Raw genomic sequence first — 25,224 nt, forward strand, 5'->3', positions numbered from 1 at the left:
GACCATTAAAGACCACCATTTATTAGACCAGGTCATGGTTTTTATTGTTGTTCTCTCTCTCTCTCTCTCTCTCTCTCTCTCTCTCTCTCTCTCTCTCTCTCTCTCTCTCTCCCCCTCTTACTTCCTCCATCTCTTCTGACGTGAACGCGCATTTCAGTCCTCGTGCCCACAAGCGCAACTTCACCGACTGCACCTTTTTTCTCCTCCAGGTTTATCATTTGTTTTTATTCATTTCACTTTTTTTATTCCACTCATCCACACTGTAAGTAGACTATAACATTACTGCCTGTGTTTTATTCTCACCCCTCTGTGTGATTCATGATATCTAAACATTAAAAAAACTTCAGTTCTAGCAGGAAGTGTATTTGTGTGTGTGTGTGTGTGTGTGTGTGTGTGTGTGTGTGTGTGTTTGTGTGTGTGCACTTATCATGTCAAAAAAAAAGCTTTGCATTTCTGCTACCTAATTTTGTGCGCTTTGATTTATAATCACGAACGGGATGATTTTTTAAACTAAGAGACATGTTTTAAAATGTACATTGCATAAAAAGTGCATAAAGTAAAATTGAGGAACTAGTAAAATGTGTCATAGAAATAAAGAACCCAACACACTGACAGGAAGGAGAATATGTGTTAATAGTGTAAGTCATAATGAAACAACAACAATTAATTATTTATCTAACTGACATATTGTACTGTAGGTAATTGTATCATTAAATGACTAAATATAGAAAGACATTTTACACAAACACACACACACACACACACACACACACACACACTATCCAGATCCCGAAAACGTAAATAATAGTTAGCATCATATATAATTATAGTATATGCAAAAGAAAACTAACAAAAATACAAGACAGCAATGCAACAAATAATATTAAAGCATCTGTAAGTGATTGTTAATACACTCTTCAGCTACGCACTCTTCACACCCTGACCTGATATGTTCACACACGTAAGCGGCATGTTGGTCCGCTGGGGGTGTGTAGTGACCAGCGTTTTCCTATTTCTGTTCTGATGAGAAACGGTAGTAGAAATATATAGCTTTGAATTTGAATTTAAACGTTTTCATCATGGTTTGATCCACTTTATTTCCTGCCTGACAGATATTTCCACGTCAGTAAGCAGCTCTATACATTATTTTAAATTACGGCAGAAATATTAACAGCAGTTATTTTCTTGACGTTTGAAAGACTTGCTAACGTTACTTATGGCAGCTTTAATTTTACTGTGACATTAGAAAGACTTGCTAACGTTACTTATGGCAGCTTTAATTTTACTGTGACATTAGAAAGACTTGCTAACGTTACTTATGGCAGCTTTAATATTACTGTGACATTAGAAAGACTTGCTAACGTTACTTATGGCAGCTTTAATTTTACTGTGACATTAGAAAGACTTGCTACATTACTTATGGCAGCTTTAATTTTACTGTGACAATAGAAAGACTTGCTACATTACTTATGGCAGCTTTAATTTTACTGTGACATTAGAAAGACTTGCTACATTACTTATGGCAGCTTTAATTTTACTGTGACATTAGAAAGAATTGCTACATTACTTATTGAGAGATAAGGAAGATTTCTGGACTTTTTCTTCATAGATGTGGAAATCTGTGGTGGGTCATAATGTGAACGTGAAGGTGGTGTCTGAGGGAGACGACTGGGAAACGGATCCAGACTTTGAGGTACGTAGCAACATCCTGTCCTGTTACCTGGTACCTGTAAGGCACCTTAGATGATCAGTATAATCAGTACAGTCTCTGGAGATTCAGTCTTTTCCTGTACAGAAATAAAATCCAGCTGTAGAAGGAGTTCGGACAGTGGGTTGGATCTGATATAGATAAATAATAATGTAAGAATCTTTGTTTTGTGTGTCAGAACAATGTGTCTGAGCAGGAGCAGAGGTGGGGATCAAAAACCATTGAAGGATCAGGACGCAAAGAGGCCATCAGGTAATCTACAAAACCTAATGTGCAACACAAATGTGACAAAACCTAAACATTTCAAAAGACATATTACTTTATAATCTCTTGTTTTTTTTTTTTTTTTGCTGATTCACTGACTGACTCACTGACTCACATCGACTCACTGGCACATCAGATTGATTGATTTACAGCATGACTGACTCAGAGAATAACTGACTGCTCTACTGACTAAATGACACTCTCATTGACTCACTGACTGACTGATACACTGACGGTCCATAACACTGGCTGTCAGACTTAATAAATGTTTGATACACTGAGTGGCTAATTGACTGACTCATTAACTGACAGGCACAGTGACAGTGGAAGATTCACTGACTGACTCACTGATTTACTGAATAATTAATTGACTGACTGACTCACTGATTAGCTGTTGGACTGAATCATTGGTTGACTGAGTGACTCACTTATTCACTGAGGGATTGACGTATTGATTGACTGACTGACTCACTGATTAGCTGTTGGACTGACTCATTGATTGACTGTCAGACTCACTAATTCACTGATGGACTGACTCATTGGTTAACTGAGTGGCTCACTTATTTACTGTGGGATTGATGTATTGACTGACTCACTGATTCACATATGGCTAACACATTGATTGACTGACAGACTCACTGAATGACTGACTCATTGATTGACTGACTGACTCACTGATGGATTGATTGACTGTCTGACTCACTTATTCCCAGAGGGACTGACTCATTGATTGACTAAATGACTGACTGATTCATTTATTTGATTCATTAACTGACTTATTAATTGACTGATTCACTAACTGCCTCACTGACGGACTTACTCATTGCTTGACTGTCTGACTCACTGACTGACTCTCATTATTGTGACTCGTCTGCCTGAGGATATAACCTTTACACAGATATATACCACATGTTTGCTAACTTGTCATCTCAGCAGTCATTATTAGTGTTACTGTTATTCACGACCATTTTACTGCACTCATCTCTCTGTTATTTCAGTCTTTCTGAAAGTGTAGAATACGTTTAGAGTACGATCGCTCGCAGACGTTTCTATTCAACACTGAACTGAAACCACAGCGGTTAAAACATCACCCAGAATGACAGATAAAGGAAGTGAGAGAGACCCAGAGAGGAAGTAGCAGTGCTGCACTCTATTACACTCCCAAATATGGACTCGGTTTAGAGAGAAGGCGAATCAGCAAAGACAGCTGAAGAGAGAGCAAAGAATTGTGGGAAAGTGACAGGAGGTGTGACGTGTTATAAAAGGTGTTCATTAGTGAGTCCATATGACAACACACTAAGGTTTACTTCCTGCTCGCCGGCTAGTAAACCTTCCTCCCGGTTTGATTCGATTTATCCGTAACTAATCACAATAAATCACAGTAAATCCTAAACACTTTCAGATATCTAGCTTACAAGTTAGTGTACATGGATTTTTGTTGCTTAGCAACAGTGTTTTCACATCAAAACTTTCAACATCAGTTCACAACATCAGTTGCATATGGAGATCAGGATGTGTTTTGGAATGATAGAACAAATGTGTGTGTGTGTGTGTGTGTGTGTGTGTGTGTGTGTGTGTAGTGTGGCTGAGCTCAGACAGAAGGTGTCTCAGGAGCATGAATTAGTGAAGAAGAAGGAGCAGGAGGAAGGTCCTAAAGCTTCGTATGGATATGGCGGCAAATTCGGTGTCGAGAAAGACAGGATGGATAAGGTGTAAAAAATCATGTGCTAATATTCTTATTTTTAATATTCGTATTAGCTATAATTTATTTATTTATTTATATGTAAAAATGGCATATAAAATCTGTTATTATTATATTTTGCTTTAAATAATTAATTATTTAAGGTTTTTTTTTTTATATATAAATATTGAATACATTATTACTAAAGCATATAAATTTTATTGAATATTTATGTATCAAAAATGTTTATTTGCATAAAGTTTATTCGTTTGTTTGTTATTTTTATTTCCATTATTATTTCCTATATTATGTACTGTAGTTAAAAATGGCCGGAGTCACAGATATGTATTTATATGATCCGAGCAGGTCTCTTTTTTTCTACGTGTGATGATGGAATGAAGATACACACTCTGTAGATTAAGTTAAATTAATCTTAAAGTAAATTGCTCTTTCCCAGGATGCAGTGGGGCACAGCTACGTAGCCCAGGTGTCTCAGCACTCGTCCCAAACGGACGCATCAAAAGGTTTCGGAGGGAAATTCGGTGTACAGAAAGACCGTATAGACCAGGTTGGGTCACATATTCTACAGTAAAACATACCTCACCTTCTCAAACGAATGAGGTTAGATCTCTAATTAATAATGGTCTTATCCTCTCGGCAGTCTGCTTTGGGCTACGAGTATAAAGGGCAAGTGGAGCAGCATGCCTCTCAGAAAGGTACTCACAAACTTCACAAACACACACACACAGTTCAGGTGAAGAAGGTGAGCAGCGAGAAGTGTGTGTGAACCACATGGGATTAACATAGCTGTCTTGTTGATATATTGAAATATTACATTCTAAATTTCATCTTCAATCTCAGATTACTCTAAAGGCTTCGGAGGGAAGTTTGGAGTGCAGAAGGAGCGAGTGGATAAAGCGGCTCTGGGGTACGATTATAAAGGAGAAACCGAGAAACACGAGTCTCAGAAAGGTGAAGAAATCACTTCTTTACGCATGTAGACATTCCACTAAACACTGCTAGCTAATAGTGCAGGAATAAACACTACTTTTTGTGCTCTACATAGAGGTATTTGCTGTATACCACGTACACAATGTACGTAGTTAATTGATTATAAAATCTTTATTCAGGATAAAATTGCAGACTAGTGTGTAGAGCATGAAGGTTTTAGAGACGCACAGCATATCAGACCAAATGCTCCTGAATCTACTGGAACTGATGCTCCAATGGCTTCAAGTGAAAGTGCTTGGCCCCGTAATCGCTGCTTACAGCTGTACTGTAGTTTTAAAATATAACTTGTGAATAAATAATCACAAGTTAGTTAATTTATTTCATTTTATTTGTAACATAATGACTAAATTACAGTTTTATCGACTTAAAAACGTTAGTTTTGAAATGAAATATTTCTGTATATAATATTAGTATTTTTGAGCAGTGTTTATTCAGCGTTTTCATCAAACACACAAATGTATTCCGTGTGTTTATACACACAAATGTATATATGGTATTTTTTTACATTTGTTTGTTTCCCTTCAGATTACTCTAAAGGCTTCGGAGGGAAGTTTGGAGTGCAGAAGGAGCGAGTGGATAAAGCGGCTCTGGGGTACGATTATAAAGGAGAAACTGAGAAACACGAGTCACAGAAAGGTTGGTAGTTCGTACAATTTAGGGACCAAACCGCATTGTTATTGTCTGGCAGCCCATAATGTTCATGACCCGAGCGCTCTAGCGCCAACAACAGGCAAGAAGTACAATGTGTCGAAATGATTTTGATTCTTTGTGTCATGCCGAGTTCAGTGGGTAATGTACAAGAGGACGTGATGGTTCGGTGTTAAAGGCTTCGGGTTACTGATCAGAAGGTCAGGGGTTCAAGCCCACAAGCTGCTAAGACATCAACTTTGGGTCCTTGAGCAAGGCCCTTAACCTCAAGGCCCTTTATCGCTCTGACCCCAGGCTCATAATAACCTGGGATATGCGGAAACCTAAAGCATTTCACTGCATAACGTATGTGTAAGTGACCTTTGACATTTTCACCATATAGGAAAAAAACAAAGAATTGGTGAAAATGTACATAGAGGTGCTGTAAAACTGCATGGAACTAACCTGCTGCTCGATGTTAATTATTCTTCTTCACTTTAGTGTGGGGTTCAAGCCCCAGCACTACCAAGCTGACACTGTTGGGCCCTTGAGCAAGGCCCTTAACCCTCACTGCTCCAGGGGTGCGGTATCACAGCTGACCCTGTGCTCTGACCCAACCTACAACCTTTGGATGTGTGAAACAAGAATTTCAATGTGCTGTAATGTACATTACAAAAATCAGCTTCTTCTAGTGGAGTGATGGTGATAAGAAGAAGTTGGGTTTTGCAGGAAGCTAGCAATTTTTAAATGAAGTCATCAAACAGGAAGTGAGGCTATTTCTCAGCAGCGTGTTTTTGTATTAACACCAAACTTGGCACAGCTGTTCAGAAACATGTCCTGATGTGAGCAAACAAACTTTAATCTTATCTTCAAGGTTTCTCAGCAACGACTTTACAGATCATCATTTAGTATTTCCACAGGAAACAACATCGATGCTTACAACAATGACTTCAGACAGTCCTCTTGTGACGAGACAAAAGTGCTTGGCCCCCTTAATCGCTGCAGCGTGTAACTGGTGTATATTCAAAGATGTTAAAGGAAAATAACAACCTTTCCTTTAGCATAAAAACGTCTCCCATGATGGTATCATTGTTCTGTCTGTCTGTCTGTCTGTCTGTTTATTTGTTTGTTTCCCTTCAGATTACTCTAAAGGCTTCGGAGGGAAGTTTGGAGTGCAGAAGGAGCGAGTGGATAAAGCGGCTCTGGGGTACGATTATAAAGGAGAAACTGAGAAACACGAGTCTCAGAAAGGTGAGTTTACTCTGATTACACTGCACTAAATAAAGGAATGAAAGAGGGAATGAAAAGAAAGGCAAAAAAGAAAGAAGGAGAAGTGAAACTAAATGAACCGAAAGATTTGAGCAAAAGAAGTAAAAAAAGAAGAGAGAAGGAGAGAAAAGGGAAAACTGACAGAAAGCAAATTGAGAAACGAGGAAAAGAAAAGAGAAAGAGAAAAGAGTAGAAGCACAGAGAAGAAGAGGAATGAAGATGAGAAGAATAGAGAAGAAAAGGGAAAAGATGATAAAAGTTGAGAGATAAATATATACAAGGAGGAAAGGAGGAATATAAAGTAATATAGCAAAGGAACAGAGCAGACGTGAGATGAGAAGAAGAGGAATGAGAAGTAGGTAGAAAGCAGAGAGAACGGTACGGAGCGGAGGAGGGAAAGTCATTAGAGAGAGAGAGAAAAGAGATGAAGAAGAAAAACAGAACGGAAAGAAAAACATGTCAGAAACCCTAGTAATTATTGTATTAGTGAATAAAGATCTTCAGCTCTCTGTAAGTTCTCTCTCTGTTACAGACTACGCTAAAGGTTTTGGAGGACGCTACGGCGTACAGTCTGACCGTATGGATAAGGTAAACCTCACATCTCATTAACACACAGATTAACACGTGAACATGATCAGTAACCTCGTCTCGTCTCGTCTCAGAGCGCAGCCTCCTTCAGCGACATGGAGTCTCCCACCACGTCCTACAAGAAAACTTCACCGCCCGAGGCCTGTAAGTGTCACATTGTTACGAGACATGAAGAAAAATCATACAATAAATGGAAATCAATAAAACAAATTAAAGGAGCTATTTGTAAAGTTTAGAGTCCTCTGTTGGCTGTAAGGTGAATTGCAATTAAAACATGAACAAACCCCTCCCCTTTTCCCTGTAAGACTCCTCCCCTATTCTAAAGCTACATGTTTCACACAGCTTACCTTTAAAGCAAGCAACAGTGCTCAGGTTGGGGGTGGAGCTAAAAATGAAAAATGTTTACCTGAAATAATGTGATTTAGAATTTGTTCCAAGTTTAAAAACATTTGTAAATATTTACACACTGCAGCTTTAAAAGGAAAACTCAGTAATAGTTATTGCTTTTAGTGCTATTAGTGAACGCAAATATGTCATTTGTGTGTGTGTGTGTGTGTGTGTGTGTGTGTGTGTGTGTGTGTGTGTGTGTAGTGAGCTCAGGAGCCGGAAGCCTGAAGTCCCGCTTTGAGAACATGGCGAAGACAACAGAGGAAGAAAATAGGAAGCGAGCGGAGGAAGAGCGATTGAGGAGACAGGCTCGAGAAAAGAGAGAAAAAGAGGAGGCACAGAAAAGAGAAAAGGTCAAACACACACACATACAAACACTGTGTGTGTGATGTTAATGAAATATCCAGTCTTGTTTTCATTTGAACTTCACGTATCTCAGTTTTAATCTGATTCGTTATGGTTACTTTTAATTCTGTGTTCTATTCCAGTCAAAGTCCCGCCCACTGCCTGAGCCTGTCCAATTACCTGATCTTATCCAAGTGTATGATTAACTTTGATTAACAGATCAATTTGATTCGTTTACATTTTTATTATTTTACAACAATCCAAATCACTTTCACTAACAAGTGAATCGATTCACTGAGTCATTTGTTGGGTTTCTAACATTGTTCACAGTCCAGGAAGGTGAAGACTCACACACATCCTCCACATCTTCTGGAAAATGGATTGGAAACTTTAGAGTGGCTAAAGATCCAAGTGGATTTGATTTCAGTGATTCTTCCGATTTGATTTAAAAGCAATATCTGTACATAAAGAACAATTCACGAAAAAAAGAAAAAAGCAATTTTATTTAGTGATCCATTACTTTTCTGTTTCATTTAAGAGCTAAAATAATTGATGTGACTGAAATTGAATTAGATTTCTGTGTGTGTGTGTGTGTGTTTGTGTGTGCGTGTGTGTTTGTGTGTGCGTGTGTGTGTGTATAGGTGACCATCCGTGAGTATGAGGAGGAGGAACAGAGGCCTCCTGTCATACCTGAAGCTGTGAAATCATCACAAGACTTTAGACCACTTCCTGAAATTCCCAGAGACTCTCCAGATCCTGAAACCCAGGTGAAATTTTAAAGCTACTGCTGCTTATAACATGTTTATTCACAACCCCTTGTTTACTTCCCCTGGTTCACTTTTCCTCATCCACTCAGTTTTGTGTGTGTGTGTGTGTGTGTGTGTGTGTTCACAGGAGGATAATGAGGAGCCTGAGTATGATGATCCCCCATCACTGCCCCCTCGATCTGATGACCTGTTAGAGGAAGACGACTCTGGACCTCCTCCTCTTCCTCACAGAGACATTGATGAAGAATACGAGGACATCGGATCAGCTCATTTCACTGGTTAGTCACTATATAGTGCTCATAAACACCATCATCTTCAGTCCACTGTGGGCGTGTCCCAAATCACACACTATTCAGTATATAGTGCACATAAACACTGTCATCAGTCAACTGTGGGCGTGTCCCACATCACACACCTTATTCACTATATAGTGCACATAAATACTGTCAACACCCCACTGTGGGCGTGTCCCAAACCACAGACCTTATTCACTATATAGTGCACATAAACACTGTCATGTCCACTGTGGGCGTGTCCCAAACCACACACCTTATTCACTATATAGTGCACATAAACACTGTCATGTCCACTGTGGGCGTGTCCCAAACCACACACCTTATTCACTATATAGTGCACAAAAAGCTGCACTATAGTATGGAGACACAACCCTGATCAGAGACCAGTACTACTGATATGATCTGTTTAATTTGGTCTCTGGAAGGGGAGTGAAACATTCTAAGCTCTGATCAGATACAGGAATCCTGTCATCTACAGAATTAGTTATAAAATTATCTGGTGTTAAATTAATACATTTTTTACCTGATATTTTGAATTTTGCTGTTGAAATAATTCATGAAGTTGTTGCATTTTGATGGCATGTGATTCCCTACAGTGGGTTTATTCCTAGTTAAGTTTGCTACAGTATTTAATATTTTTGATATCAAATCTCTGTGTAGTGAATTAAATGATTGTTTTAAATCATAATGTTCTCACCGAATCACATTATGAGTGAATTTACAGATTGTTTTTTATCTCTAAACACCAAAACTACTCTCGATCTGATGACCTGTTAGAGGAAGACGACTCTGGACCTCCTCCTCTTCCTCACCGAGACATTGATGAAGGAGAATACGAGGACATCGGATCAGCTCATTTCACCGGTTAGTCACTATATAGTGCTCATAAACACCATCATCGTCAATCCACTGTGGGCGTGTCCCAAACCACACACTCTATTCACTATATAGTGCTCCTAAACACCATCATCTTCAGTCCACTGTGGGCGTGTCCCAAATCACACACACTATTCACTATATAGTGCTCATAAACACCATCATCTTCAGTCCACTGTGGGCGTGTCCCAAACCACACACTCTATTCACTATATAGTGCAGATAAACACCATCATCGTCAATCCACTGTGGGCGTGTCCCAAACCACAAACTCTATTCACTATATAGTGCACATAAACACCATCATCGTCAGTCCACTGAGGGCGTGTCCCAAACCACACACATTATTTACTATATAGTGCACATAAACACTTTCATCAGTCCACTGTGGGCGTGTCCCAAACCACCCACACTATTCATTATATAGTGCACATAAACATCATCATCATCATCATCATCAATCCACTGTGGGCGTGTCCCAAACCACACACTCTATTCACTATATAGTGCACATAAACACCATCATCGTCAATCCACTGTGGGCGTGTCCCAAACCACACACATTATTCACTATATAGTGCACATAAATACCATCATCGTCAGTCCACTGTGGGCGTGTCCCAAACCACACACATTATTCACTATATAGTGCACATAAACACCATCATCGTCAATCCACTGTGGGCGTGTCCCAAACCACACACTCTATTCACTATATAATGCACATAAACACCATCATCGTCAGCTCACTGTGGGCGTGTCCCAAACCACACACTCTATTTACTATATAGAGCACATAAACACCATCATCGTCAGTCCACTGTGGGCGTGTCCCAAACCACACACTCTATTCACTATATAATGCACATAAACACCATCATTGTCAGCTCACTGTGGGCGTGTCCCACACCGCACACTATTCACTATATAGTGCACATAAACATCATCATCGTCAATCCACTGTGGGCGTGTCCCAAACCACACACTCTATTCACTATATAGTGCACATAAACACCATCATCGTCAGTCCACTGTAGGCATGTCCCAAACCACACACTCTATTCACCCTATTTATATTTTACATTTACAGCATTTAGCAAACACACTATTCCAGAGTCACTTACATTTTATTTCAGTTTATACTACTGAGCAATTGAGGGTTAAGGGACTTGCTCAGGGGCCCAGCAGTGGCAGCTTGGTGGACCTGGGATTCAAACTCATAGAGTGCACATAAACACTGTCATCACTCCACTGTGGGCGTGTCCCAAACCACACACCTTATTCACTATATAGTGCACATAAATACTGTCAACACCCCACTGTGGGCGTGTCCCAAACCACAGACCTTATTCACTATATAGTGCACATAAACACTGTCATGTCCACTGTGGGCGTGTCCCAAACCACACACCTTATTCACTATATAGTGCACATAAACACTGACATGTCCACTGTGGGCGTGTCCCAAACCACACACCTTATTCACTATATAGTGCACAAAAAGCTGCACTATAGTATGGAGACACAACCCTGATCAGAGACCAGTACTACTGATATGATCTGTTTAATTTGGTCTCTGGAAGGGGAGTGAAACATTCTAAGCTCTGATCAGATACAGGAATCCTGTCATCTACAGGATTAGTTATAAAATTATCTGGTGTTAAATTAATATTTTTACCTGATATTTTGAATTTTGCTGTTGAAATAATTCATGAAGTTGTTGCATTTTGATGGCATGTGATTCCCTACAGTGGGTTTATTCCTAGTTAAGTTTGCTACAGTATTTAATATTTTTGATATCAAATCTCTGTGTAGTGAATTAAATGATTGTTTTAAATCATAATGTTCTCACCGAATCACATTATGAGTGAATTTACAGATTGTTTTTTATCTCTAAACACCAAAACTACTCTCGATCTGATGACCTGTTAGAGGAAGACGACTCTGGACCTCCTCCTCTTCCTCACCGAGACATTGATGAAGGAAAATACGAGGACATCGGATCAGCTCATTTCACCGGTTAGTCACTATATAGTGCTCATAAACACCATCATCTTCAGTCCACTGTGGGCGTGTCCCAAATCACACACACTATTCACTATATAGTGCTCATAAACACCATCATCGTCAATCCACTGTGGGCGTGTCCCAAATCACACACACTATTCACTATATAGTGCTCATAAACACCATCATCGTCAATCCACTGTGGGCGTGTCCCAAACCACACACACTATTCACTATATAGTGCACATAAACACTGTCATCACTCCACTGTGGGCGTGTCCCAAACCACACACTCTATATACTATACAGTATAGTGCACATAAACACCATCATCGTCAGTCCACTGTGGGCGTGTCCCAAATCACACACTCTATTCACTATATAGTGCACATAAACACCATCATCGTCAGTCCACTGTGGGCGTGTCCCAAACCACACACTCTATTCACTATATAGTTCACATAAACACTCATCACTCCACTGTGGGCGTGTCCCAAACCACACACTCTATTCACTATATAGTGCACATAAACACCATCATTTTCAGTCCACTGTGGGCGTGTCCCAAACCACACATTCACTATATAGTGCACATAAACACCATCATCGTCCACTGTGGGCGTGTCCCAAACCACACACTCTATTCACTTTATAGTGCACATAAACACCATCATCAGTCCACTGTGGGCGTGTCCCAAACCACACACCTTATTCACTATGTAGTGCACATTAACACTGTCATCAGTCCACTGTGGGTGTGTCCCCAACCACACACTCTTATCAGGACACAGCCATTGCTTGTATGTAATTGTGTTTTTTCTCTCACAGTTGTTGAGAACGATTATGAATCTATAAACCCCAACAGCAAGTCAGCCAGGGCTCTGTACGACTATCAGGGCGGTGAGTATCACACACACACACACACACACACACACACACACACACACACACACAGGACAGCGTGTATGAACACTCTGCTCTGATTTCAGAGGCTGATGATGAGATCTCCTTCGTGCCTGATGACATCATCACTAACATCGAGATGGTGGACGAGGGCTGGTGGAAGGGAAGCTGTCACGGAAACACCGGCCTTTTCCCAGCATCCTTTGTGCAGCTTCTCTAGACAACATCCTAAACAATGCCCAGTGTTTCTCTATGAATGACATCTTTCTCTCTTGATTTGCTTTGTTACTGGTTGCCAGATCTGCTAAAAGCCCTAAAGAAACCATAAAAGTTCCTCTGGGGTTTAATTCACTGTGTATCTGCTCAGTCAGTCAGGTGTTGTGTTGGTGTGATGCAGATTGGGTGTAAACATTTATTATTATTGTTATTATTATTATTTCTTTATTGACCCACAGACAGAGGTGTGATAAAGTGTGTTCTGTGAACCAGGTGTGTGTCCATGTGATCTTTTCATACCCTGATAACTGCACAATATTTTATCTCAGTTTACCATCTTATTAATCAACACTTTTCATTTTATTATATTATCTAAAGGCCGGGCAAAACTAAAGTCAGAAGCATAAAGTATTGGCACCCTGCTCCATAAAATAACCGTGTGTGTGGTGTGTTTAATATCACAAAGTTCTTTAACTGCTTATTGCATGTGTTTAAAGAATGCAGATTTGGCAACACATGAACACACCAGGAGGAAATCAGTGTGTGTGTGTGTGTGTGTGTGTGTGTGTGTTGCTGTAGTAAAACTATAAGTGATGCAGCAGAGTTACTGTTACTCCCTGAAGTTGATTCTTCTTCCTCAAACAGCTCTTTATATTTTCTTCTTATCACACCGCAAACTTTTGAGCTGTTTATAGTCGTCATGTTAAACCAGTTCGTTCCGTTTCTCACTATTCATTCCATCATCAGCCTCTCGTGACATAAATACCCGTTGCTATAGCAACGACAGCGTATTAGCCCCAGTGTGTAATATAAAGCCGGTTAGAGAATTAATCAGAATCCTCTTTATCCATCTGCCAGGAAACATCTATGATCAGACAGTCCATTGAATGTTTAATGATTTTTTTTAATTCACGCTAATATTAGCAATAGTATTTTGCATAGTGTGACAGACAACTCTGAATAAAAAGGGGCGGAGCGTATGTCAAATTGGATCAGCCAATGAGGAACCTAATGGTGTGACATCACAAAAGTGTACATAACGTAAGGTAGCATGCTAGTGAGTTCAGCTTGGTAAGAGAACATAGAACACTAGCAATGCTAACTAGCTTTAACTAGCACAGCTAATGTAGCTCTTATATTGTAGAAGTAAACAAATCATTTATACGTCACATTTTACTGAGTGGAACAACTATAAAGTGCTCAGACAGGACGAGCAAACAAACACCTCAAATACTGACATTTACTCCTCAAAAACAAAAGCTTTTTGCCTTAATGAAGTATAAAAAAATGGACTTATTTGTTTATGCTCATTTGCATAAACAAGCATCAAGCATTGCTTGCTCTCCTGCAGCATCTCATCTTAACTGTACAGAGCTGCTTCATCTATACACAAGATCATACACTCATAATAAACTCAAACAGCTGAGACGGAGAATGATGTTTAATCAATGAAAACTGATTTACAGCGAAACACACACACACACACACACACACACGCACACACACACAGAGGATTTGGCAGTTTCATTTTCATTCCTCCTCTTTCCACATTTTCCACTTCACTCACAGCGCTCTGCATCAGCACACATACACACTCTAATCAGTCCATAAACTGTACATTAAAACACACAGCTGTGTGTAGCTACCAGGCCAGACCCTTCTTCTTCTTCTGGCCCGTTTTCTTGGCCTTTCGCTGGTGTTTGAGTTTCTTGGCCTTTCTCTGACTCATCCAAACAGGATACTGTCCATGTTCATTCAGCAGTGTCCCCTTCTTCCTCTTGCTGTCTGTCTCCATCTTCCCTGTCTCACCTGGAGGGAAGGGGGGAGAGAGAGGGAGAGAAGTGAGAGAGAGAGAGAGAGAGAGAGAGAGATCTTGAAGTCTTGATTCAGAACTGCTTCTGATTGTGGTTTATTTCTTACTAATACAACTAAAACCAAACACTTCAGACTGCATAAATAATAATAATAATAATAATAATAATAATAATAATGCAGATGCCACATCAATAGTGAAATATTTCACGTGAAGGTGTTTGGCTGGTGTTGTGTCTGGAGTGACGTGTGCAATCTCTCACTCTGTTCTTCTGTGTTCTCTCCGCTCATCTCCACGTCCTGCGCTCTGGTCGTCAGTTTATGAGCAGGAACCACGGTGGCCGTCTCACACACGTCCTTCATGCTGAGGTCTCCTTTCCCCTCCTGACCCAGAGCCGCTTTCAGCCGAGCCAGCTCCTTTGGAGCGTTCTTCTTCCTCTTCTCCGCTCTCATCTTCCTCTTCCACTTACTGCGCAGACTCTTTGCCATGGCAACTGTGTCTGAGAAGAGAAATAAAAACACCACCATTTAAAACACTGACTGCGAGAGAGTCAGCACAAACGCCATTAAACACTGGGGTTCATCACAAACACCATTAAACACAAACACCATTAAACACTGGGGTTCATCACAAACTCCAATACACACTGGGGTTCATCACAAACACAAACACCATTAAACACAAACACCATTAAACACAAACACCATTAAACACTGGGGTTCATCACAAACTCCAATACACACTGGGGTTCATCACAAACACAAACACCATTAAACACAAACACCATTAAACACAAACACCATTAAACACAAACACCATTAAACACTGGGGTTCATCACAAACTCCAATACACACTGGGGTTCATCACAAACACCACTAAACAAACACACCATTAAACACTGGGGTTCATCACAAACACCATTAAACACAAACACCACTAAACACTGGGGTTAAATGAAGCCTTTTATTAATCCATTAAATAAACCCGTCTTTACAAACCACATATTCAAATGTGTAAAAATCTTTAATACATTTTAAACATTAAGATTTATTTATTTATTTATTTATTTAAAACTTAGTAAAGTAAATAACGTAAACATGGAATAATTAAACATTTTGTAGTTTTTATTGGATTAATTTAATAAACACAGTGTTGTTAGCTACATGCTAACAACCAACACGAGCCATACAAAGGTGTTTATAACAAATTATCTTCATTTATAATGACTAATTTAACTCAGCTGAAATGCCTGGTTACTGTTGCGTATAATAAAGTTTTAAATAAAGTCTAATAATTATTTATTTTACTCACGGTGTAATAAATGTGTGAAGAGCTCAACAGTACACACGTGCACGCGGCTGCCGGAAAGCGTTTGGACAACTTTACGACAGCAACACCTTGAAGTTGGTAAACACGTCATCTGTGAGAAACGTCATATATATTGTTATTATTCTTTAAGTCCAAACCAACTTCCCTTTAAAACACATAATGTCTGTGTGTTGGATATTATCTATACATGTCTACGGGGAAATACGGAATATTTGGATATATTAAATCGGTTGTTTGTATTTGTAGTCTACTTTACGGAACTACAAATCCCAGGGTGATACGTGGGGATCTTCTAATCCAATCAGAGACCGAGGTCTCATCCGGGTCTGGAGAAAGTTCATAGATATCCATAGATATATACGTAAGAGGACCCCCTCCTCTTAATGCATTAGCGTCAATGTAGGCAAAGAAATAAAATCACTATAAATCGTCATGAATGTGATTTCTAGTTTTTTTTTGGTCGTTCCAACAGTCAAACATGTATTTATCATTAAGTCCAGAGAACATTTAAGGTTTTGAAATGAAGATAATCTACTTTTTCACAATATAATACATAGAGCTAGTAGGTGTAAGTTTATTACTTACATTCTTCCACTTGAGTAAACTTCATATGAACAATCACTACTTACCTTATAGCCTACTGCATGTAACACTGCTACAATGGTGTGACTATACATGTTCATTTAAACATTTAAATTGTGTTGGTTTATTAAATATGATACACAAAGTAATTTGCAGGTGGAAGCAAATCACAAATTTGAGAGGAACATAATGTGAAAGTTAGATAGTTGAGGTGCTAAAGACCGTTCAATCTTTTATTTATTATTTATTATTCAAACTGTTCCGCAATACTTTTGCAACATTAAATAAGTATGTACTAAAGTCACATAAACCAAAAAAAACACAAAGTTTGACTTTGAGGCTGAACTTGTGTGTTACACTGTTAAGCTAACTGGTGACATCCTTCCAGGACTGTCAGCTGAGTTAACCATTTAAAACTAAGTGTTTAGTATCCCCCTCTCCTTGAACCGCCACCTTATTGTGGTCAGGGGTTTGTGTGCCTGAATGATCCTAGGAGCTATGTTGTCTGGGGCTCTTTCCCCCTGGTAGGGCCTCCCAAGGCAAACAGGTCCTGGGTGACGGGCCAGACCAAGAGCGGTTCAAATCCCCCTTATGAGGAATTTAAAATCAAGGTCTGTAACGTCGCCCGGTATGGCGCAACCGGGGCCCCACCCTGGAGCCAGGCCCGGGGTTGGGGATCGCATGGTGGCCGGGTCTTACCCCACGGGGCCCGGCCGGGCTCAGCCCGAAGGAGCGATGTGGGGCCGATCTCCGGTGGGCCCACCACCTGCAGGAGGAACCGTAAGGGGCCGGTGCATTGTGGATTGGGTCGCAGACGAAGGCGGGGCCCTCGGCGACCCAATCCCCGGACACGGAATCTGGCTCTAGGGACATGGAATGTCCTGATTTGATGAAGCCAACAGGACAGCATCATCTGCAAAAAGAGACGAAATCCTGTGGTCCCCAAACCAGACTCGCTCCGGCCGCCAACTGCACCTAGATATCCTGTCCATATAAATAATGAACAGGACCGGTGACAAAGGGCTTTGGGGATTGCCACCACGACAGGCACCGGAGACCTTACGGCCACAGCTCCGAGCGGCCGCGTTGACAATGGAGGTGGAGAACATGGTCCACTCGGACTCAATGTCTCCAACCTCCCTCGGGATCTGGTTGAAGCTCTGCCGGAGGTGGGAGTTGAAGATCTCTCTGACCGGAGGCTCTGCCAAACGTTCCCAGCAGACCCTCACAGTACTTAAGTGAAGTAACGATAAAAGAGAATTCTGCTTGTGTTAAGTCCAGGACAATCTAATAAAATGATATGATATGATAGATATCTATAGAGTAAGCTGAATTCTGGATGGAAACTTAAGGGCGTTATTTTCTGTATTTAAAGGTGCAGTGCGCATGCAGAGCGTGTTGATTAGTCACGTGTCAGTGTCGCGATAGATAGACGTGAGTGTATAGATGTATATATATATATATATGTGTATGTATAGGGTGTCAATACTTTTAGAGTCATTGGATAGATAAAGGGCTCTAAAAATATTGTATAGTATAAAAGTTCAAATAATAACATTAATAAAAAATAATAAAAATTTAAATAATAATAATAATAATAATAATAATTGCTTAATAGAAGTATAATATGTTTATAAGGAAAAACAGAGCTAACATTAACATAATTAATTATACATTTTATAAATATTAAATAAATATAAAAGCTATTTTAAATGAATCCATAAATAACTCCATTCACACAGTGTGCTCCTGTTAAAGTGAAATAATAATATTTGCAGTGAAAGTGATGAGAAAATGGATGATTAACAGCTGAGTTGTTGTGGGGTCTTGAAGTGTATTTGTCAATATCTAAATGTTATGAGACATGAATAAACATGGCCAGCAGAGGGCAGCAGCACTACAGAGTCAGAGACAAGAGTCGCCTGTAAAACACGTCACTGTCACAATATTTTTGTCCCTTTTCTAAGAAAAGAGAGAAACTATGAAGCTGGTACGATGTTACTGAGAAACCGCAAACAAGTGTAAACTCCTCTGTCCTGCAGATGTGGGAGAACTTAACTGACTGTTACAAAGCACTGACACTGGAGACTCCTTACACACTCTTTAAACAAATAAACCCATTTCTCTCCTCACAGAAAACTTTTAACGATCACACACATTTTTTTAAAACCTCTGGTACTATAGAAAGGATTCTGTGTTAGAACAAGAGCATTAATCTGAACCTGTGATGTGCAGCTGCTCTACTGTCAGAGCCTCTAATAGAGAAAACGATTCAACACCTTCTGACCAATCAGAGTTGTGATCATTAAACCATTAATAAACACATAAATGAGTTGTGTGGAGGAGAGAAACAAAGAGAAACGTCCATCTGTTGGTGCGTCCTGGTGACTTTGCCCTCGGCAGTCAGCTGAGATCAGTTGGTGAAGTGTGTGTGTGTGTGTGTGTGTGTGTGTGGTGTTGTTTGTTTGTTTTGTCTCCTCCAATTAAAGCTTGGTTAACGAGTGTGATGAGTGTGTGTAAGAAATAATTGAGTCCCAGGACATTGTGTTCTAAATATGAGCAGGATACAAAATGCGCGCACACACACAAACACACACACACGCACACACACACACACATTGAGAGTGTTGCATCCTGTCTCTATCTTTACCACAGTCCCACTGTGATTCCTCCTCACACGTCCTGGATTTTAGCAGGTGGTCCGATCTTCTCATCACACACTCATTCACACACACACACACACACACACACACACACACACACACACACATGGGATGCAGAGCAGAGATGATGTGTAACACACACAATGGCAGCAGCAGCTTGTGAGCTTCAGGATATTGGGGGTTGCATGAACCAGTCAACTGACTCGTTTAAAGGAAGCACATAAGTGTATGTTGTTAGTGTGAAAATATGTTGCCTTAATTCATGCAGTGTCCACACTCACAGACAGGGAGCTGTTTTTAAACATAAGGCAATGATGAGGCAGGATTATTTATACAGCACATTTCACATAACGGCTATTCAAAGTGCTTTAGGAGGAAATAAAACAGTGACCAAAAAAGGTCCGATTGACATCGAGTCAGTTCTGTTGGAGTCGTAGAGTGAGAAAGTTTACAGAACCTCCCAGATATTAGTCAGTCCCTGAAATACCAGATAACATTTAACCTCCACACAGTGGAGTAAACATATGTAATAAACCTTTAGAATTCAGAGTAGACTTTCTGTCTAGTCGTCTATCCCACAGCACAGACCTGTGCAGAGGTACATGTGAGATATGTGAGGTTGTTGTACAGAGTAATCAGTCAGATCTTCACTGTCAGCTTCTGGATAAATGTTGGAGGGATGTCGTGTTCTCCGTTTCCTCTGTGGGCTTCACACTGTTCCATGGTCCATCTAATGATCCCCTCTCCTGATCCAGACCCACATCTTTTCACACCATGGCTTCAGCAGTCAGACAAAACAGAGACAGTGAGAAGAAACTCGTACAGAAACAGCTGATGATGAATGATGTTAGGTTGAAGATAATTGCTTTAAAACATGAGATTTAATGTGATTGGATCATTCTGAGCACAGTAACATGACCCTTTATAAAAGTCCTGAAAAGTTCCAATAACAATGAAGTGCTGAACTCAGAAAGGCTGTAAATGAGAGTGAATCCCACGAGGCAGCAATAATCAAGGTCATGAGCTCTCTCTCTCTCTCTCTCTCTCTACATGGAAGCCGGTATGGATGGCGCCATATTTTCTGGGCTCTGGTTGCCATGGACACAGACACATTTGTGCACATGGTAGAGTGGAGAATGTAAGAAACTCATGCAGTATTTATGTTTCTATAGTACATTTGTGTGTGTGTGTATGTGTAGTGATAGTGTGTTTGGGGGGTTGTATGTATTTGCTCCACTGGCTTCACTGGATCAGTTCAAACTGACACTCATTTGTCTGAATAGGAGAGAGAGAGAGAGCTTTGTATTAGCACACGTTCCTCCAGGCCAGCAGGGGGAGCTGTAGACTCTGTACTCTCTCAGTGGCTGAGCGTATGCTACATTTTGCCTTTTAATATTTATGTTTAAAAACAAAAGAAAGTGAGTCTTCATCTGGACGGAAGGACAAAATTGATCCTGTCTCAGGTTTTTTGTGTGTGTGTTATATTGATCTACTCTGGCTGGGTGGAATCAGGTCAGCACATTATGCTAATGATGCTGTAAAACACACTGACACTGTAACACAATGCACTTGGACTGCATCTCAAATCTTAAATTACACACATTCACTAAACCCAATCTACACCAAGTACCTTTCCTCCTCCTCTTCTTCTTCTTCTTCTTCTTCTTATTATTATTATTAACACCACATAATCACCCACATGATCACTCACAGGATCACCCACATGATCACCCACAGGATCCATCAAACGATAACCCACATGATCACTCATTGATTGCTCATTATCACCCATGGGATCACTAACATGATCGCCCACATGATCACTCACTGGATCACTCATGTGATCACTCACATGATCATCCACAGGATCACCTACATGACCACCCTCATGATCACCACATGATCACTCAAACGATAACCCACATGATCACTCATTGATTGTTCATTATCACCCATGGGATCACCCACATGATTGCTTACATGATCACTCACATGATAACCCACATGATCCCTTAAATGATCACCCACAGGATCACTCACTGGATCACTCACATGATCTCCCACGGGATCCCTCAAATTATAACCCACATGATCACTCATTGATTGCTCATTATCACCCACAGGATCACCCACATGATTGCTCATATGATCACTCACATGATAACCCACATGATCCCTCAAATGATAACCCAGATGATCACTCATTGGTTGCTCATTATCACCTACAGGATCACTCACATGATCGCCCACAGGATCACTCACATGATCATCCATGTGATCACTCACTGGATCACTCACATGATCATCCATGTGATCACTCACTAGATCACTCACATGATCACCCACAGGATTCATTAAATAATAACCCACATGATCACTCGTTGATTGGTCATTATCACCCATAGGATCACTCACATGATCACCCACAGGATCACCCACATGATCACCCACATGATCACTCACTGGATCATTCACAGGTTTACCCACACAATCACTCATTTTGATTGCTCATTATCACCCACAGGATCACACAAATGATCACCCACAGGATCACTCACATGATGTGAAATTTCCCCATTGTTTCCCCCTGCTCACATGAAGCTCACATGATAGATTAAAAAAACACATAAAATACTGTGAAATTGTAAAGTTTGCTAAAGTTAGTTACTAGCTTTACCTAGTGCACTGTGATGAAAATAAACTTATTTGAATGCTTTATTTAAACCTACATAGACTTGGAAATAAATAAATTGATTATACACTGTGTTCAGAGTGAAGTGTACAGTGAGGATTTAGCGCTGAAATGACAGACAACAGTATTTAGTCCTCAGACATTACTACAAACTTCACTGTTACTCAGAAGTTACATGGCACGTACACACGTGGGTGGAGTTTGTCTAAAACAGCGATGTCTCTCACATGTGACACTGAAATTTAGCTTCTATCTGTAAATCCACTCACACACAGTATTAATCAGTTAGTTTAAAAATGTTAATTACACACATAATTCACTTTTCAACACAGTGAGTTATTTATAGAAAAAATTATGAATGAAATTTCTCTCTGAGTGTTACATCGTTTTACACTAGACAGTAAAGTCTGTATTTTCTATCCCTTATTTTTTGTTTGTGTCTGAAATCTCTCAGTAAATTTAACCTTTTTTTCTCCTTGTCTCACCACACACACACACACACACACACACACACACACACCTGGGCTTTGGTATGCAGCATGTGTTGCCAGGCAACACTCTCTCTCTGCCCATAATGATATTATGCTGTCTCAACAATGCAGGTGTGTGTGTTTGGTGTGTGTGTGTGTGTGTGTGTGTGTGTGAGAGAGAGAGAGAGAGAGAAATACACCCATTTATTCACGCTCCACAGTGAACTCATCCTAAGCTTGACCTCTGAATGATCTTCACACAGCAGATTCACGCTGAGCCACAGCTGAGTTATTACAATCTCTGTTATTATTCTCAGAACTTAACCTTTTTAATCTTATTACTGTTCTCCATTCAGATTAAACTAATAATACGCCTTTATCTCATGTATACATGTTACACTAAAGATTATTAAATAATACTGTTTATGGACCAGGGATGATGATAATAATAATAATAATAATAATAATAATAATAATAATAATAATAAATCTTTCTAAGAATACGAATATATCTGTCCTGCAGTTTAACTCTCTCTTTCTCTCTCTCTCTCTCTCTCTCTCTCTCTCTACACTGTTACTTGTGTACTGTAGAGTGAGAGCAGTGTTCAGTCCACCAGCTGTAGTTTAATTAGTGTTTAGCTGAGTGTGTATTGCTGCTCATCTCCTGCAGCTGCTGGTGTTAATTACAGCTGTACACCAATTCACACGTCGCTCCTGAGAAGAGTTTCTCTACAATCTCAATCCAAACTCATATAAAACTCCCAGAGATTTCTGTTGGATCCCAGAGATTTTCGACTGATCCCTTTTACACAAAAGCAAAGTTTTGCCATTGAGTTGGCTGATGGTTTCGTTCCAGAGGTTTCTTTGTTCTTGGGTGAGTTTAGCTCCAGACTGCAGCTATATTCCTCCTGCATCATATAACATAATACACCACACATTGCATACAGTAATACTAGAATGAACACAGTGTTACAGCAGCAGGTCCCTGAGATAATGTAAAGTATTGTGCAAAAAGAGCAAATGACCGAAATGTGAGAGAGTGTGTGCAAAGAGCAAAAATCCAGTGTGAAAAACAGCATGTAAACAGTTTGATGGATGTATATTGGAAGAGTGTGTATTTGGTGTAGGTCTGTGCAGTCCATACAGGTGATGTGCATGTGTGTGTGTTGTGCTCAGTACAGTTCAGTTCAGTTATTAAGGAGTCTGATGGCTTGTGGAATAAAACTGTTACACAGTCTGGTCGTGAGGCCCGAATGCTTCGGTACCTTTCTCCAGACGGCAGTAGGGTGAGGAGTGTGTGTGAGGGTGTGTGGGGTGAGGAGTGTGTGTGAGGGGTGTGTGGTGTCATCCACAGTGCTGTTGGCTTCGCAGATGCAGCGTGTGGTGTAAGTGTCCATGATATAAAGGGAAATGTTGAGGGAAATGTTGAAGATGTCAGTGAAGACATCCGCTAGCTGTTCTGCACATTCCCTGAGCACCTGCCAGGAATGTTGTCTGGTCCAGCAGCTTTCCTTGGGTTAACTCTGCATAGAGTTCTCCTCGTGTTGGCTGTGGATAGACAGAGTACCTGGTCATCAGGGAGAGGGACGGTCTTCCTTGCCGTTGCGTTGTTCTGTGTCTCAAACCGAGCGTAGAAGTCGTTCAGCACGTGTGGGAGGGAGGCGTCGCTATCACATGCAGTGAAGCTGTCTTGTAGTACATGATCACCTGTATGTCCTGCCACATGTGCCGGGTGTCTCTACTGTCCTGGAAGTGGCTGTGGATTGTCTGGGCATGTGCGCTTTGCCTCTCTGAAGACTGTGGGACAGTTTGGCCCTTGCTGTTCTTAGGGCCAGCCTGTCCCCTGTTCTTAGGTCTAGGTCTCTAATAGTACGGGGCTCCGCACGATATGCACCGGGAATGATTGTGTAAACAAGATCCAGCGTGTTTTCCCCTCTCATTGCAAAGTCCACATACTGATGGAATTTAGGGAGCACTGACTTGAGATTTGCATGATTTAAATCTCAGGCGATGAGAAAACAGTCCGTCGGGACTGTTCATGTAGAATGTTGGTGTTTGATGTTGTTTGGTGGTGAATGTTGGTGTTTGATGTTGTTTGGTGGTGAATGTTGGTGTTTGGTGGTGAATGTTGGTGTTTGATGTTGTTTGGTGGTGAATGTTGGTGTTTGATGTTGTTTGGTGGTGGATGTTGGTGTTTGATGTTGTTTGGTGGTGAATGTTGGTGTTTGGTGGTGAATGTTGGTGTTTGATGTTGTTTGGTGGTGAATGTTGGTGTTTGATGTTGTTTGGTGGTGAATGTTGGTGTTTGATGTTGTTTGGTGGTGGATGTTGGTGTTTGATGTTGTTTGGTGGTGAATGTTGGTGTTTGGTGGTGAATGTTGGTGTTTGATGTTGTTTGGTGGTGAATGTTGGTGTTTGATGTTGTTTGGTGGTGGATGTTGGTGTTTGATGTTGTTTGGTGGTGAATGTTGGTGTTTGATGATGTTAAGTGGTGAATGTTGGTGTTTGATGTTGTTTGGTGGTGAATGTTGGTGTTTGATGATGTTTGGTGGTGAATGTTGGTGTTTGATGTTGTTTGGTGGTGAATGTTGGTGTTTAATGTTGTTAAGTGGTGAATGTTAGTGTTTGATGATGTTTGGTGGTGAATGTTGGTGTTTGATGATGTTAAGTGGTGAATGTTGGTGTTTGATGTTGTTTGGTGGTGAATGTTTGTGTTGTTGTTTGGTGGT

At 40.4% G+C, this 25,224-nt stretch overlaps 2 protein-coding genes across 5 annotated transcripts; one reads left to right on the forward strand and one right to left on the reverse strand.

Annotated features, from left to right (window-relative positions):
* The first annotated feature begins 132 nt into the window (after positions 1-132).
* Positions 133-13,214, forward strand: hcls1 (hematopoietic cell-specific Lyn substrate 1). 4 transcript variants are annotated; one of them, XM_060889617.1, is made up of 18 exons: positions 133-262; positions 1,610-1,693; positions 1,887-1,960; positions 3,553-3,682; positions 4,111-4,221; positions 4,315-4,369; positions 4,515-4,625; positions 5,190-5,300; positions 6,432-6,542; positions 7,093-7,148; positions 7,223-7,292; positions 7,740-7,888; positions 8,522-8,647; positions 8,775-8,925; positions 9,721-9,807; positions 11,752-11,838; positions 12,655-12,726; positions 12,816-13,214. In XM_060889617.1, the coding sequence occupies exons 2-18, from the start codon at positions 1,610-1,612 to the stop codon at positions 12,947-12,949; spliced, it is 1,719 nt and encodes a 572-aa protein (XP_060745600.1). In that variant the 5' UTR covers positions 133-262; the 3' UTR covers positions 12,950-13,214. The 4 variants fall into 4 exon arrangements, with proteins under 4 accessions (XP_060745600.1, XP_060745601.1, XP_060745602.1 ...); XM_060889618.1 differs by having other exon boundaries at positions 8,775-8,834; positions 9,714-9,807; XM_060889619.1 differs by lacking the exon at positions 11,752-11,838.
* A 1,154-nt stretch (positions 13,215-14,368) lies between these two features.
* On the reverse strand, positions 14,369-16,190 carry llph (LLP homolog, long-term synaptic facilitation factor). Its single transcript, XM_060889552.1, has 3 exons — positions 16,071-16,190; positions 15,021-15,257; positions 14,369-14,754 (listed from the first exon to the last, which is right to left on the reverse strand). The coding sequence occupies exons 1-3, from the start codon at positions 16,177-16,179 to the stop codon at positions 14,588-14,590; spliced, it is 513 nt and encodes a 170-aa protein (XP_060745535.1). The 5' UTR covers positions 16,180-16,190; the 3' UTR covers positions 14,369-14,587.
* Positions 16,191-25,224: the final 9,034 nt, after the last annotated feature.

Source organism: Tachysurus vachellii, chromosome 16, assembly GCF_030014155.1.
Source record: "Tachysurus vachellii isolate PV-2020 chromosome 16, HZAU_Pvac_v1, whole genome shotgun sequence".
In the NCBI taxonomy this organism is placed as follows: domain Eukaryota; kingdom Metazoa; phylum Chordata; class Actinopteri; order Siluriformes; family Bagridae; genus Tachysurus; species Tachysurus vachellii.

Coding starts and splice junctions, on each gene's coding strand:
- llph (XM_060889552.1), bottom strand. CDS start 16,179: ATGACGTGTTTACCAACTTCAAGGTGTTGCTGTCGTAAAGTTGTCCAA. Junction 15,258..16,070: donor CTTCACACATTTATTACACC/GTGAGTAAAATA, acceptor TTCTCTTCTCAG/ACACAGTTGCCATGGCAAAG. Junction 14,755..15,020: donor AGAGAACACAGAAGAACAGA/GTGAGAGATTGC, acceptor CCTTCCCTCCAG/GTGAGACAGGGAAGATGGAG.
- hcls1 (XM_060889617.1), top strand. CDS start 1,610: ATGTGGAAATCTGTGGTGGGTCATAATGTGAACGTGAAGGTGGTGTCT. Junction 3,683..4,110: donor AGAAAGACAGGATGGATAAG/GTGTAAAAAATC, acceptor GCTCTTTCCCAG/GATGCAGTGGGGCACAGCTA. Junction 4,626..5,189: donor GAAACACGAGTCTCAGAAAG/GTGAAGAAATCA, acceptor GTTTCCCTTCAG/ATTACTCTAAAGGCTTCGGA.